The sequence below is a fragment of the Pieris napi genome, chromosome 1 (genome assembly GCF_905475465.1).
Source record: "Pieris napi chromosome 1, ilPieNapi1.2, whole genome shotgun sequence".
Lineage (NCBI taxonomy): Eukaryota > Metazoa > Arthropoda > Insecta > Lepidoptera > Pieridae > Pieris > Pieris napi.
In genome coordinates, this window is record NC_062234.1 from 7,068,876 (window position 1) to 7,085,535 (window position 16,660).

The 16,660-nt window shown below is 31.8% G+C and overlaps 2 protein-coding genes across 3 annotated transcripts; both read left to right on the forward strand.

The window, feature by feature from the left end:
- The first annotated feature begins 655 nt into the window (after positions 1 to 655).
- Positions 656 to 4,874, forward strand: LOC125053937 (nucleoside diphosphate kinase 7-like). Of its 2 annotated transcripts, XM_047655572.1 has the most exons (7): positions 656 to 819; positions 899 to 1,179; positions 1,257 to 1,418; positions 1,922 to 2,120; positions 2,362 to 2,607; positions 3,640 to 3,753; positions 4,323 to 4,874. In XM_047655572.1, the coding sequence occupies exons 1-7, from the start codon at positions 817 to 819 to the stop codon at positions 4,461 to 4,463; spliced, it is 1,146 nt and encodes a 381-aa protein (XP_047511528.1). In that variant the 5' UTR covers positions 656 to 816; the 3' UTR covers positions 4,464 to 4,874. The 2 variants fall into 2 exon arrangements, with proteins under 2 accessions (XP_047511528.1, XP_047511536.1); XM_047655580.1 differs by lacking the exon at positions 656 to 819 and having other exon boundaries at positions 937 to 1,054.
- Positions 4,875 to 8,706: 3,832 nt separating this feature from the next.
- LOC125053078 lies at positions 8,707 to 16,190 on the forward strand. The gene is made up of 10 exons (XM_047654284.1): positions 8,707 to 9,233; positions 9,732 to 9,886; positions 10,756 to 10,955; positions 11,031 to 11,532; positions 12,109 to 12,267; positions 12,611 to 12,807; positions 13,223 to 13,386; positions 13,899 to 14,102; positions 14,486 to 14,653; positions 15,745 to 16,190. The coding sequence occupies exons 1-10, from the start codon at positions 9,137 to 9,139 to the stop codon at positions 16,137 to 16,139; spliced, it is 2,241 nt and encodes a 746-aa protein (XP_047510240.1). The 5' UTR covers positions 8,707 to 9,136; the 3' UTR covers positions 16,140 to 16,190.
- Positions 16,191 to 16,660: the final 470 nt, after the last annotated feature.

Here is a 16,660-nt window from a genome sequence, read left to right on the forward strand (position 1 = left end):
ATTTTTTGGATTTGTTTCCGTCCCGAATAGCAGAATAAGCAATAAAATATCGGATAAGTTATCGAATAACAATAAATAAATTAATTAATTTTACGAATGCAAAAACCATATGGTGCCATCTGTTGACAAAACTACGCATCATTTTACGTCGAATTCGTGTCAGTTCAAGAAATTCCGATCTTGAGGTGAATGAGGAGATGCATAACCATGCTTTGATCCTGAACAAAAGATGTTGGATATCAGAAAGTGCTTAACATACAGTATCGCCATATTGACGCTAGAGAGAAGATGCCTAATGTGTAAAACTGCCATTATTCTTTCGCAATGGCAAGCAATAAAACATTTCTGTACTTGCAAAAAAGTTGTATTAATGTAATACTTAACATTAATGAAATCCTAAAATAAGTTAAATCAAAGTATCAACGATATTATAAGGTTGTAGGGCGGAACGAAGTTAGCCAGGTCAGCTAGAACTAAATAAAAATAATCAACATCATCTGACATCTCTAATGGTTTAAATTTGTTATAGTATATACGTTACGTTCGCACATCCCTAGTTCGAACTTCGAACACGCGAGCGCCATAAGCGGACAATATTCACAATAATTATTATCACAGATTACTTACTTGGCAATTGGCAATAATTGGCATTGCCCAGTAAGAGATGAGAACACTGAAAATGTCGTTTTAGATTTAAAAAAGTCAAAACAAAAACAATGTTACGTTTCTATTTGTAAACAGAATTAGACAATTAATATAGTGTTTGTATAATTTAAAATAATTGTATTATTTTGTTAATAGTAAAACATTATTATCATGGCAAGTAGTGCAAATTATGTTGTGATTTACGAGTATATAATAAATTATGTTATTATTCTGAACATGTATTTATCCATAGGAAGGAGCATATAAAGAAAAATACTCATTTATTGGAGAATGGTATGACAACCAAGCAAGCCTTGTAAGAAGATTTAATGTATTTTACTATCCCACCGATGATACAATCGAGATGTATGATCTGAAGAACAGGAAGACCTTTTTAAGAAGAGTGAAGGTGAATGGTATAACACTTGACAATTTCTTTATTGGGAGTTCCCTTTACATATTAGGAAGATTGGTCAAAATTATTGATTTTGCATGTGAACACACAAAGGAAAAACTGCACAAGGATATGGAAGTGTGAGGTTCAAGTCTGATATTAAAATTCATTGATTTTTTATTTCCTTTTTAAAAAATATATAATTTTATTCTTACAGCACATTTGCACTAATAAAACCCCTTTCATCAAAGGTTACTGGAAAAATTATCACGCACTTCTTTGAACACAACCTTAAGATAACTAAAATGAAAAAAGCCCGCCTCACAGGGGATGATGTAAACTATCTTTATAGATTTCAATTAACGGATCCTACATTTCCGTAAGTAATTCTACAATTTTTATTGATATGGTAAATTATTTTTGAAACTTAAATTGGCATATACTTCATATTATGTTAAACACTCTAAATAGAGCTTAGATTCTTATTGTTGTTTGATAATAGAATTTCTATCTTCATTAGGTAAGAAATTTAATAATTTTGTAATTTCCATTTTATAGCAAAATGTAGCCAGGCTCAATATTTTTTTTAATTATTCACTGATATAGGTTTTTTTATATTTGATATATATAGTGGCCAACATTATGCTGGGCTACATTAAAAAATTTATTGCAACAGAATCTATGATTTAAAGGTTCATAAATAAGTTCACACTAGGATAAATATATATATTTAAATGTAATTATTATACAAGACAATTTAAAACAAATTTGCAATAGCATTGTGGATAAAGTATACAAATAAATGGAATCCAAAATAATAATAAACTAGATAATTAAAATTCACATAAACCATACTTCACAAGAATTTTAAAATATCTACAGCTTTCTTTTGGAGCATCTAACGGGAGACTTAGTGTATGGTATGGAGCTTGTTGGTAAAGATGCTGTTGCCCTCTCCAAACAGATAATTGGTGATAAAGATCCAATGAAAGCTAAACCAGGCACTATAAGGGCACTTTATGGATCTGATCCTGTTAAGAACTGTGTTGATGTCTCCAGTGATACTGAAACTGCTATTCAGGTATATTAGATGTAAAAAATATAGGCGAAGTCAGAAGTCTGTGTATATTCATGGTAATAAGATGTGAGATAACTTTCTGTGCCTTCTTACAATTTGATTTATATAATGTATGGCGAGAAAGCCTTGTATTTAAAAATGGCTCAACCAACTAATACTCTATTTCTATAATTAAATGTTTTGGTTTGTGGACTCAGTTTCCGCACCTAGACTCCCAATAGGTAATATAATTATTTGTTTACAGGATGTGGAATATTTTTTTCCCTCACCACCATTTCATTTATCAAGGCTTCGATTGACAGCCACCCTGTCGAATTGCACCCTTTGTATTGTGAAACCACATGCCATACGAGAGGGTAAACTAGGTGCTGCGTTAGAAGCAATTGACGAAGGTGGATTTGATATTACAGCTTTGAATATGTTCATAGTTGAGAATATCAATGCGGCAGAGTTCTATGAAGTTTATAAGGGAATTGTTCAAGAGTATAAGGTACATTTTATTACAAGGTTCTATAAGAAATTCACTGTAGACTTTCTCTAGAGAATTTTACTTTTATATTTTGCCACGGCCACATCCTTACGATTCATGAATTCGTAAACCCATGCTGGCCGAAGGATAATATAATCAGGCCAAATTAATGGAAGTAACAGAACAGCAAAATGCAAAGCTACCACACAATGTGTAAATATTAGTAATTAAATTGTTGTGTCATAGTGGCATAGGCAATAGGTACAGATCAGAAACTTATTCCAGTGAAGGAATTGCCTCCGTAACTTTTTTTTTATAGAACCTAACCCCCCTTGTAAATCTTTATTAGGTAGGTTATTTAAATTTTACAAGACTTGCAATAATAATATGTTATTTATACAAACGGTACACACCAGGCGAGTCGCCAGTGGGGGCAGGTATTTGCACCCCCGCGCTACAGTATCGAAAAACCTTTTTTTAAGTAATTAAATTAATTACTAATCGTCTAATTGGTTAATTTTTATTGTTTAATATATCTTATTAGTTACTATCTTTACACTATTTATCGTGCAGTGAAGACCACGTAGAACATGGTTTTATAACATATTTCTTTATATGTTTGTGTGTCCTTCTTTTATATCCCTTACTTATAATGTCCCCTGCCCCAGCTGGCGACGGCCTTGTTACGCGTCCTATTTTTTTTCTCTGGTGTCTCTTGATAAAGTTCTGTTGATTATAAAAATAAATTAAATTAGAAATTTATACCAACAGTGATAAATAAATCGATCACGGGAAAACCAAGTATATGTTTCGTTTTCATCATTTTTCTTCTAGGCAAGTAGCTGATCTGCCTTCTTTGACACGTCGTCGACTTTTTTCATTCTAAGGCATTCCATGTTTCCCTTCATCGTACGCCAGTGTTGGTGCACAGCCGGGGTTCGAACCACCACCTCAGGGATGAGTCGCACGCTCAGACCACTAACCCACTGCTCCACTCTTCCTTTTGCTTCAGTTGGACATTTTTCAATATGTTTAAGGTTTTACATATTACAGGGAATGGTGGAAGAGCTTTCAAGTGGTCCGTGTATTGCAATGGAAATTGTTGCGAAGGATAAGCGTACTAATACAGCCGTTGAGTTTAGAAAATTAGTGGGGCCATCTGATCCGGTATGTCTTTGTTGTAAGCCCACCATGATTATACCGGCTAACTTACTTAAGTCCAAACTTCTAAAATTGTTTCTATGAGGTCATTCTCACTAATCTGCATGACACACAAACCGAAGTTTTGGTAGTTACATGGTGCCATTGTCAAGTTTAATTATACTTTATTCACCAGCGCTAAGACAATAATATGGTAATACAGAATATCATTTATTATAAACTCAAATATGCTGAAACGATTGTAATACATTTTGGTTTTGCTTCGTGTATATATAGAACGTTTATATATAAAACAATACGCGAAAAGTGGCCTATGTAACTGGCTTGGCTTGATTCAAAACTTAGAATATAAGGTGATCCTTATCTTCTAGTTTTGAATCCATAACACCCGCTTGAACAAATCGCTATAAAGCTAAAATAGTTAAAAGTAGTGAATTCCAGTAAATGTTAATTAAATTGGAAAATTGATATCACCTCAATATAATTTGTTCCTCGAGGCTTATTTATTGAATATGAATATGAATTTATTGAATAAACCAATCATGATAACCTGCGGTAAAGTTTTTTTTTTTTAGGAAATTGCAAGATTATTACGTCCAAACACAATGAGAGCTAAACTTGGGAAAACAAAGGTGCAAAATGCTATACATTGTAGTGATTTAGCAGAGGATGGTTTACTTGAAGTGGAATATTTCTTCAAAATTTTAAATTTGTAATCTTTTTAATTATATCAATGTTTCTTTATTGATCTATTTGAAGGCGAAGGTTTATCACGCTTTTATATTATTCCATTTTTTTAAATAATACTATTTAATTTCAAGAGTTCGCATTTAAAAGTACTTGATTATTTACCAATAAAATAAAAATTAAACTGAAAATCAAGTAAGCAGTGGGAAGATGATATAATAAAGGTCGGGACCTAATCTGATATTTGTTAAAGTATAGAAAATCTTAAAATATATCTAGGAATTATAAATGGTACTAAATAGCACATTACCATGCGTACGATATTTAGGCTGCTACACAAATGTTAGTCATCTATGTAATAGGTATAAAAAAGACTGATTTTGATTATTATATTGTGTGCTTAGAGTGTGGTTTTAATAAATAAATGATTATAAGTATAATTTGTTATTTTGTGTCCTAATTGAAAACTAAATAATTAACTATTAAAGCCTGTTAAAATACAGGACTCACTGAGGAATGTGTACTATTCTTCCCACCAATATAGGGAGCGAGAATTCTTGACCATTTCACAATAATGGTCCTTTGAATCTTAGTGGCTATTTTTTAATGGAACCTTCTAGTTGACCTGATGAGCCTTAATAGCTCAGCTCGGTCTGTTTTGCCAGCGCAGTGTTGGTAAAGGTCGAAAAGTTTTATATTAAGGCCGATTTACATTATCTTAGTGTTTAGGAGAGTGCTTTAGTACAACTTGAAAGGCAAGTTCTTTAGCGTAGCGTTTACATGTTTCAACTAAAGTACTATCCTAAAGCACTCTGCTAAACACTAATGATAATGTAAATCGGCCTTTATATATTGTGTTAGTGAGTTTTAGTGTATGACGTCATCGCAGTAATAGTAGCCATAGGTTATAGGTTTCGCAACAAAACTAATATTTTTTACGTAAGACATGTTTTAAGGACTAGGTCAATGGAAATAGCTCGTTTTAAACGAGTTACGCTTAATGCAGATTTTATCCTAGTTTGAATGAATCTTACGAATTTAGTAAAAATGTGATCATTTGTGTTATAGTAAAAAGAACGTGCATAATGTTTTATTTTTAATCAGATTTGCTAATAAAGTTAACACAAAGCATTCAATTAATTGTTAATGCCTTTTAATAAGTAATCTGTATCTGAGTAATTTTCATGTAATTACGTCAACATTTCTGCATCGTATATCAAATATCTTATACAAGTATTCAACTTGTAAAATAATATATAGATCAGAAGAATAGATTTCTGTTTTCTTTAAGTACTTACATTCTTAGCTATATCTAACTAAAATGCTACATTTATTGTAACAAGTTTTAGAAAGGAGAAATAGCGTTTTAGTAAATATCGGAAGATCATCAAATTTCGAAATTCTTGGAAACTTTTCAGGTACATACCTACTTTGTATACACAATGCGTTATAAAATAAGTAATAGTTTAAGGCCCAATCCCAGCACGAATTGCTGTGTCTGTGGGGCGCAGTGGAGTGCTGGAGCACTGAGGCACGCCGGCATCAATTAGTTATGTAAAACATTAAATTTATGTAATTACTTGGCTTGCGATAAAATATATCGTGTAAATTTCAAAATCATTTTCCATAAACATTTTCGTCATAAAATGAATTCAAAGTGTCAAAAATTGGCTACGTTTGGATTTTTTTACTATCGAGCTAAGTTATTTTAATCGATCTTTCAAAATGGATACATAAACTACTCAACTCCACCATATATTTTTTCCATTCGCCCTATTTCAAGAAACGATGACGAAATTAAAATAAATGGAAAGAAATTATGTACTTTTTTGGAGTTCGCGACCATATCGGTCCTTAACAAATATTGTAGAAATAAAACTCATCACATCATAAAACTCGTCGTTTCTAACGACATATTTTGATGTTATTATAACCTCATATTTTATTGTCAAGAAACAATGTCCATTCCAATGAACGAAAACCCAAGCACAAATTTGTTGCGCCTTTTAAATAATTTGAGGCAAGAATTAAAATATCTTAATTCATACATTATCCCCACAACACATTAAAATCATAAATACAACATTTGTTCCTAAATATCTATATTTACTTAGTAAACTTTGATAGCCTTGGTGTGTACTTAATAAACATATGTACATATATATACAAGAGTTAACTGGTGAATTGTTTGTGAGCCAGTAGGTGTGGTGTATGTGAGAGGACGACGGAGTTTTGCTAGCGTGGTCGTAAAGCAAAATTGTATCGCGCGCGGACTACACGCGATAAAACGACTGGGTTCTTAAGCGCAAGATATTTAAAAAAAATAGTGCAAAACTGGCTGTATTGTAAGGAAGTTTCAGAGTTATAAACTTGTAATAATTGTACCTAAGTTTATAGATGACGGTGAGTACTGTTGGTTTTTAAGTACTTTGATAGTTTTGGAAATTTATGTTGAGTTCGACGTTGAAATTATGCAAACACATTACTATTACTTATCCATAAATCAAACTTATGTATTATTGAAAGTATTTTCGCTTAACATGTTGAATAATCAAATGTGTATTTGTCAAATAATCGTGCGAAAAAAAAATGGAAGAACTACTTGTGCCCTTCTTGCAAATGAAACAATGTTTTATTTTTTAAATAAATGCTTTATTTTGATAAATCCAACTCGTTCAATAAAAAAATATTTGTAGACTTTACATGGATTAATTTGAACAAAAATCATTATTGTGACTACTAAAACAGATTTTTGGGTATTTACTATGAAAATAATTAATATACGTTTAATAGTTTTTATGGCTCACGCAAAATTATTTATAGATAAGATTTTGACTCTACTCTTTTTTATAATATACAGCATGTTTATACGTTTTATGGTAGAAAGGTTTTTACTATTACTTCATGTATGTAAATTGGGTAGTGCTTGCTATAAGTTTTATATTTTTAACTTAAATTTCAGACATAGTTCAAGATCTTCTAAATATAGTATGTGGCTTATGTCGTAAGTGAATAAATAATTAGGATTTTATTTTCAAGTAAATACAATCAAATCTAATTATTTACTATATATAAATTTAAACATAGTGCCAAAATGTTTGTTAAACACGAATTATATATTTTTATAATCTACAGAAAGATATTTAATCCTGCTGTTAAGGATGTTTTATCTGAATTTCTTCTGTTCTATCTTTAGGTACCTATGTTTTTTAACGTCTCTTACAACCGTACTTAGATTAGTTTATAGCAATATTTATTTATTTACCATAGATATCCATCGAGCTAGCAAAAGGTCTAAGCTTCTGTAAAAGCGTTACAGCGACATAGCATCGTTATTTAGATTTATAGTTAGATTTACTCTACTCATTAGGGAAATCTAATCTCTGGCGGAAATTTATAGAACATACTTAAATTGCTCAGGCTTTTATTACGACATACTCAATTCCAATTTTTAGTTCTGGTGTAAAAAACGTATTTAGGGCTGAGCCTAGGAAATTTTTTACATTTCTATTTATTTATATTAATTTAATTATAGAATACGCTGATCTAAGTAGATAAGCTTTATAAATTTCAGTCGTTCTTCGATAATCATTATGGTTACGAAACAAAAAATACCTCCCTGCAAGAATTTTCAATGTATAAAGTATTTTTACTTATCGCGATCATCCATAAATATGAGACCTTCCACGAAGAATAAGATTAATACGTATCAGAATGTAAAGTATTGTCTGGTTAAAATACCGTACAAGCTTTAATTATATACAGAGAGAATAGATATATGTATTTATGATATGAACTGCGCTGCTGATATGAAGTGCATGTATGTTGGATGTTTAGAAGTTTTTTTAAGCTTTTTCTATTAAATAGCGCTTTCTGCGACTTCTAAGTTATTATCCGAGTGTGAATAATACATATTCACAGTAAGCAGTTATACTGGTATAACTATAATTTTGAACATCTCAGTTACGGAGAAGTTTCTATACTAATTAGTACAAATAACCGTTACCTGTGACCTATAGTCACTCAACTAGCATGGTTTTGTTTAAACACTGCATATTGTTATGGGAACATGGTTAGATTTCCATTGTGTTAGTAGCTACATATTATGAAGATTGTATTTGATGTGCAACTTGTACCCAATGATTAATTCCTTTGTACATATATTACACACTTTTACGGCTGGAAACGAGATAAATCAAAAAGGAAAATATTGTTACAACAACATTTGATAAAGTACACTTTTAAAGTAATCCCGTTTTAATTTGACGTTATAATACTTTTAATTATTATATTAACTTAGATTTCCGCCATTTATAAACGAGTTTTAAGATTTTGATTTTATAATTCTTTGAGAAACGGGTTGTGATGATTTTCAATCGTTTGTCCGCGATTTGTTAAGTAAAACGCGAGTAAATGTTATATATCAAACAATTTTCAATATATTACCTACAATTCAATAATTTTCTTAGTCCGAGTAAAACTGAAGTAAACAGTAGACTCAGTTTCTTTATTTTATTCCTGAGCTGTCCAAATTCACTGGAAACAATGGAATTGAAAAATGAATGTATTAATATTTTATAAACAATCTTTTTACAGGAAGGTTATTTATATACACTTTCATGAATCAAGTGTATCGAGGGAGAAACGTTTTTGAAGGACCGATGACTTGTATTCCGACGTAGTGTTAAAAATAGTTGCAAAAATGCATTTGATTCGGTTATTCTTCAAAAGAATTTTGGACGATTTCCGACAAAAAAAACTGATACCCCTTAAAATACTATGCTTCGTACATGCCTCAAGTAAGTAGTTTCTCTATACATCTTTTCACAGGGTCATATTATAGGCCGTCCACCGAATTGTGAGTCACATCGTCTCGAAGGAACTCTAACGCACCCACGTTCGCTCGCTCGACCTAATCTTCTATTTGGTATCTCTGCGTTAGCTTTTTGACTCACTATTCCGTACACGCGTGGAATCACTGTTACATCCATTACTTTACACTATACTCGCCTCCTAGTACGGTTCTCAAGTTTGTTTTAATTGATAAGATATAAGGACTAATTGCATTCGGAAATTCTGTCTGAATACAGTCTTGCTCACCCTTTGAAATGATTATGAGGAATGGAGGCGTTTGGGACTCTTCAGCGTGTCATAGAGGTATGACGTACCTACTAAAACCACATTGTAATATAAATTATATATATTATTATGTCGGCTACATCGGCTGGGTTCTTGGAGCCTCTTCCCATTGGAAATTGTATATATTTTATTAATAATATGATATTAATACATTGTAGCGCAATTGGTTTTATATCCCTACTTAACAATACACATGCGAGAATTGGGTATAAATGTGGAAGAAACTGCTGTGATGTCATCTCTAACTCCGCTTTTTTTGATAATGATACCGCCACTCGCCGGATTGTTTGCTGATAAAATTGGTAACTTTAGGGTAAGTTAAAAAATTACAATTATTATTAATGATAAATAAACTATTGTAATCGCAAAACCGATTCAGTTGGCTGTACACAAGCCGTGAAATATTATATAAAAAATATAACAATGGAGTATTTATAATTATCCCTCAAATTTTTACAGGCCGGAAATATTTAACATATAAAAGGCAACTTCTGATTACGTACATTTATGTAAAAACATAATGTGCTGTGATCCCACGATGAAAAAAATATACACACCCCAATCAAAGCATACCATTGTTTTACAATTCTTTATTTTAATAAAAATTATTCTTACGTAACAAAGTGGTTTCCTGTGTCTTGTAACGTATTGGGAGACAATTGTGGCGTCTATCTCACTCAAATGCCAGAATACTTGCCGGGCAAATAAGATCAACTTTCTGTTCCTTCTAATATATTATTATTCGCTTATAATAAGGATATTCCGGAAAAGAAACTAAGAAGACAAAACTTATGAAAATGAAAAATCTATTTCCAAGCATTTTTACTGAGCGACTGATTAAACAATAACATTTAGTGGTTGTGGCGGTAATAAAATTGTGATTTTGCTATATAAGTCTATCAAAGAATATCACGAGACGACTTTACGGTCCGTGCACTTAAATCGATGACTCTATTATTCAATGTCATTTCATTGCAGATGGACATACAATTGAGACTCAAATGTAGCTTCTATTAGTTTCGCTAATGATTACCTTAAACGTTACATCCTTTTTTATAATCAGTAGCTTATCAGGAGGTTTTTAAAAGTCAAAGTCGTGGATTACTAGGAATTATTTCTGAAATAACGTTAATTTTTACGCTTTAATAATTTTATTTAGATTTAAATTGAATTTAATTCTAGTTATTACTGGCTCTTACATCATCTATGGGTGGCTTATCAGCGTTGCTGCTACTTCTTGTGCCCGTTGGTAGATATACCATAACATATCCACCCGCGGTAGAACTTATAGCCTCTTGCGACAGTGCTGTTCTGCATCTTCAAGATGTTAGACAATATTCTTGTCATCCTATACATCCATATGAACATGATACTAATTTGACGTAAGTATATCAAATTCCAGCTCCTTGTTCTCTGATTTGTATCTTCTGGTCTTTTATTATGTATTTTGTTTTAAGGTTACAATCATGTGGATTTGTTTGCCAATCTCTAAACGCATCGACAGATATGCATGTTGTACTTAAAAGTAAATCTTATAATGTTAATTTAAAGTCTTTGACACGATCACAGCGGCTTATATATCGAAACGTCATAAATCCATTATCTGAAGATTTTGATTCAAAAGATAGAAAAAGAGTTCGTATCCTGACAAACAATCCAAATTTTAATTCAACTATAACGCAAGTGTCCGATAATAAAATGTATTTTCCTACACCGCGATTGTATACTATGAATTGTAATGATATGAATAACATCACATGTTTGTTGGGAAACTTTGATTTAATTTCGGAATTAGAAAAGGACATATATGAAGATTATCGTGCAAGAATAGCACGGCATATAGAAGATGATGTGGATGAATCACCAGTGTATTCGATTAATGCTATACAAAGTAGAAATAAATCCTTTAAAGATTTTGAAGGAGTTGATAGTACAACGTGTATCGATAGGTTCAAGGAAGTAAGTATCACTCTTGAAGTGTTAATAACACAAGTAGAATAAGAAATGCCTTTATTCTTGGTAGTTTTACGCATAAGTAGAATGGGTTGTGGTATCTAAATTTGTTAGGTACATATAGCGACAGTATTAATCTTTCAAATGAGCAGATCTAGCTACCTATTATCGCTAATCTATCAAAAGGTCAAGGCAGATACTGAGAAGACTTAGAACAATGACATTCTATACAGTCTATGGGTCGCTACTTAAAGCATTATCTTTATCATTAACATTCAATAGAGTACTGATTAATTGTCCTCTTTTAGTGTACGAGAATGTCATTATTATTTTAGAGTAATTAAAAATACCGAGAGCTTTTTACTTCGGATTTTTCTCTCGGCCTTCTTTGCCGATGAGTAGGGATGTCTACCGATACTAATTTAATGACGTGGAATAAGTGATACCTGTATCTTATATTCCATAATAAACATATTTTATTTTAATCTACTAGACTTTCCCATGTTTTGTTTTAAATGGAAATTCTTATGCCATTATGGCATTATGTTTTATTAAAATGAAGTCTTTTATGAAAATTTTCAGGCTGAAAACGATGTTGAAGTCATGGTTCAAGTTGGATATAAAGAATTTTCTAAATGTTACTCGGCTTGTGCCATGACAATACCCAGGGCAAGTCTCTGTGAAAATAGTCAACAACAAATTGATATAGATCCTTCTTTTACTTTCTGGAGTTATATGGCTGTAAGTCTTCATTTAATTTGATAAATATTTTGGGGGTATCAGCAGCAGTAAATCTAATCAACATATCATACATGTATATGTATTGAAGCCAAGACTTAACTTTCTCGTGACAGTTAAATCGCGTAACAATCTAACTTAACTCTTGTCCAAAAGTTTTTAAGCGAAGAACAGGTATGTTACATAAGACGTTCACCTAATGTATGTCTAACCTTCTCCTAGTTATTTCAAATAATGCTTTGAACACTTGTAAATTTAAAATCTATTAATTGATTTATAGGAGAAAAAAAACTCAAATTAAAACCAAAATCTATGACAGAATGCTTTAAAATGTGTATTTTTGCAGCTTCGAGTGCTTATTGGTATTATTGGTGGAACATCGTTTGCGTTGTTTGAAGGTGCTGTAATAGCCATAATTAGAGAGCAAGAAGCCGACTATGGAATGCAGAAAGTCTATGGAAGTGTTGGAGGCATTATTTCTTCACCTCTTTCGGGGTTGTTCATTGACTATGCTAGTAGAGGGAAAGGATATACAGATTTCAGGTATTACTTGATTGCAAAATTTCTTAAAAAATCTAAACTGGAGGCTCTCCTATCATAAACCGCGGCCATACATATAATTATCATTTTTACAAATCGTTCTCGTTAGGTTAGCTAGTAAACCTAATGAGTATGAATTACAAACATAAATGTAAACTATAGTTTATATAACCCTTTATATATATATAACCCACATAACACTAAAATAATAAATTAAAGTTTTTTTGTACGTAAGATATGCCTTATAGATTATAGAATTTTATTTAAAACTGCTAATGTAATTATTAGGTATCGATGGTTGATCTATAGGAAAGTACCGCTGTCAAAAATAGGCTTTCTATGGAAATTAATTATCACCATATTCGTTAAGTGTTTAACCAGTTTCTAATACCCTAGATTTTCAAACATAATGTTGCAGGCCTGCCTTTTATATGTATGCAGTGTTGAAGGTAATGTCTGGGATCCTAGTGTTAGGCCTAGACCTTGAGTTCAAAAAACCTGCAAAAACCTTGGTAAAAGATGTTATCACGGTATTTAAAAACTTCGAAATCGTCGCTCTTCTCATCGTTTGTATTGTAATGGGTAAGTATTTCACAACGGCATTACAATTCATAACCGGTTATTTATTTCTATAGAGTTCTGTAATGTTCCAAAATCTATATCCTGATTGCACGAGTTCATTGCATTATATGTACCTATTGGCTTTTTTACGACAAGATATTAATGTCTTGTTACGTTTCCGTCATTTCATGCTCTTGGTATTGTTTTTAAAAATGCTTTCTCTTTCGCGTGTGTTTCTCGACATGAACTCAAGAAGTTTTACCTAAGCCAATGAACGTGAACATAGAAATATCTTTCAAGTTATCAAAGACACTTCAAAAGTGCACATAGTAAAAGTTTGCTTTTGAAAATTTCATCATTTTGACTTCAATCAAATAATGAATTTGTCATGTAATTAATAAAACTTTGACTTAAACCTGACTTTTTTAATAAGAATGTTGACAACAAAAACAAAATACAATTTACCGATACCGATATATACATTTTACAAGATTTTCCTTTACACATTAATTTGGATTTGACGTATATTACAGGCACTGCCTGGGGATATCTCGAAAGCTTCCTATTCTGGTTCCTACAAGACCTGGGAGCATCGCAATCGCTCATGGGCATTACTATCACAGTGGGTGGGATCGCTGGCTTACCTCTCTTAGTATTATCAGGCCCTATCATTAAAAAAATTGGACATTCAAATGTAATTTTCATCGGATTCATCTTCTACGCCATTCGTCTTTTTGGTACGTATTTCTTTGATCTAATTGGAGAGTGTATCGTAAAGTAAACAAACCTTTAATGGGCGAATAGATGTCTACTCGTTGCGGACTGGTTTATAAATGAGAAATCAGTTCGCAAGAAAATTGGGGTCATTTGATTCTTTTCTTTATATTTTACTAGATTAAACCCTTTTAATAGGTAAACTAAGGTTTTATTTAATAACATATATATTATATAACTGTACCGATATGTTATTAATACCGTTTTACATTGCACATGTTGCCATGTTAACCCTTGTAAAAGTTTCCATCCATTTTAATTTAATAGCTACGTATTTAATAATATATTACCGTTTAAAAATCAAATCAACTTTTTGACTTTTTTCACGTCGCTACATAAATTCCAGGTTATTCGTTCATATACAACCCGTGGCTGAGTTTAATATTTGAAGCAATGGAATCGGTGACTTTGTCGTTGTCGTTCACTGCGGCGGTCACGTACGCGGCACTCCTTTCCTCAACTACCACCGATTCTTCCGTACAAGGATTACTAGGAGGACTCTATTATGGCGTTGGTACGTTATTACGTTTGATGAAGATTAGCATTGAATAGGCAGATAATACACGACAAAATACAATTATTTATTTCAAATTATGAATCTGTGTCGATGTTTTGCGTGCTTTATGCATGTTCGTGGGATGATTTAAAATATCTATCATCATTTTAATGATTGTAAAACTGTGGAAAAGTAACAAAGGCGCAGTCGTCAAAACTCAGCCGTTCCGGAATAATTATGTATTGAATTACAAACAGATTATGTATAGTGCAATAAAACGACTACTTTAGTAGTTTTATTGCATTTTTAATCATAAATAATGTGTTTCTGTGACGCGAACTTAGGACCACAATACGACACAAAAAAAACATTACAATAATTTTAAAATAGTGCCTTTTTTAATTGTATATTATGTGATATTATTATAATAGCCATCTGTTATTAAGTACGTCCGATAAACGTTCGGTAAATATTAAACGTGCTGTCAGATGAAATATAGAAAGGCAAAAAAGAATCAATTCTTATAAAACGTTTATGTTGCTTAAAGTCCTGCGGTCCTGAGCAACCAGGTGTTCTCCAAGAACTCGGTGTCTTTGTACCTAGGGGAGATATGCGACGGCAAAGGTTGTTTGCGATACCAACGGCCAGAACGCGCTTACTGAATGTTTTCTCCGACATAACCGACATATTAATATATATGTTCACAAAGTGCGTTTGCAGTAGCGATATTGTGAATATTATGTATTTAAATATATTTTATATTTAATTTTTTCGACATTATCATATTGGCTTAGGACTGTAATGATAATGTATGTGTGAATAGAGAAATAAAAATGAATAGACCTTGGTGGTGACTAGCCCCCAGAATAGGATTCTCTGTCTTTATGTTTTGACATAATTCTCAACAATTTGCATAGATTAACAGTAGCTGTGATTAACGTCTGTGATGATTTGTATGCATCTTATGAAAAAACTTCTATTTTATTATATGATGTTTAATGCTTTTAACAATTACGCGACTGTAAACGCAGATTGAGACATTTGACCCTGTGTGTCTTTTAGTATATTGGCTTGATCATAATTTAATTGAGAATTCGTTTTGTTTGTAGGTAAAGGTGCCGGGAGTCTTATCGGTGGTTATTTGATGAAGTTCTTTGGTACTCGATTGACATATCGACTATTTGCAGCCGCTACGTTGGTCACTGGCTTATTTTACTTCGTTTTCAATAGATTTTGTATAAGGAAGTTTGTGAAATGTAGAGAAAACGACACCTCTGCTAAAAATAATGCAAATGTAGAGTCGTGTGAGACTTCACATATAAAAGCTAACATAGATGTCGCTTCAGACAAAATGTCGAGTGAAATGACTGGCTTGGATCGTTTGAAATTAGTAAAGGATACAACAGATGGCGGCAGTGACTCTGGTGTAGAAAACCCAGCGTATTTAGATAATGAATTATGCAAAGATGACACAAAGAAAATACAAGAAAAGCGCTTAACCTAATTTTAAGTTTTAAATTATTGTGAATATTATAATATACTATTTTAACATTTATTATGTGTCTATATACTTTTAGTTTTTATGACTGATTGAGATTTTATCAGGAGCAAAATAAAAAGTAATAAATGTAGTTTGTGTAACGAAAAAAAGTATTATGATAGGAACATTAAACACACACATCCTTGTTTCATAGCGCCTTAAACAGCCAATTTTGACCTTTAGGACGCCGTAAAGCTGTTATACCAAACCTATATCTACTTTTACGCAATAATAAGAACCTAGAGAATAATATACAATTAATCTTTAAAATTTTCTAATTAAATATACTTAATAATTTTCATACAAATTAAATACTAACCCCTTAGTCGTATACATCAGTCTCGATTACATTGTTAACTAATTCATCGTATTTTGTCAAATTATGTTTATACAAGAGATTATTCTGTGCACTAATGACACATAAAGTATAGATGGGAATGCGGCAAACTTATTTTTGCATCTGTAATATTTTTTAAGGCAAGCCG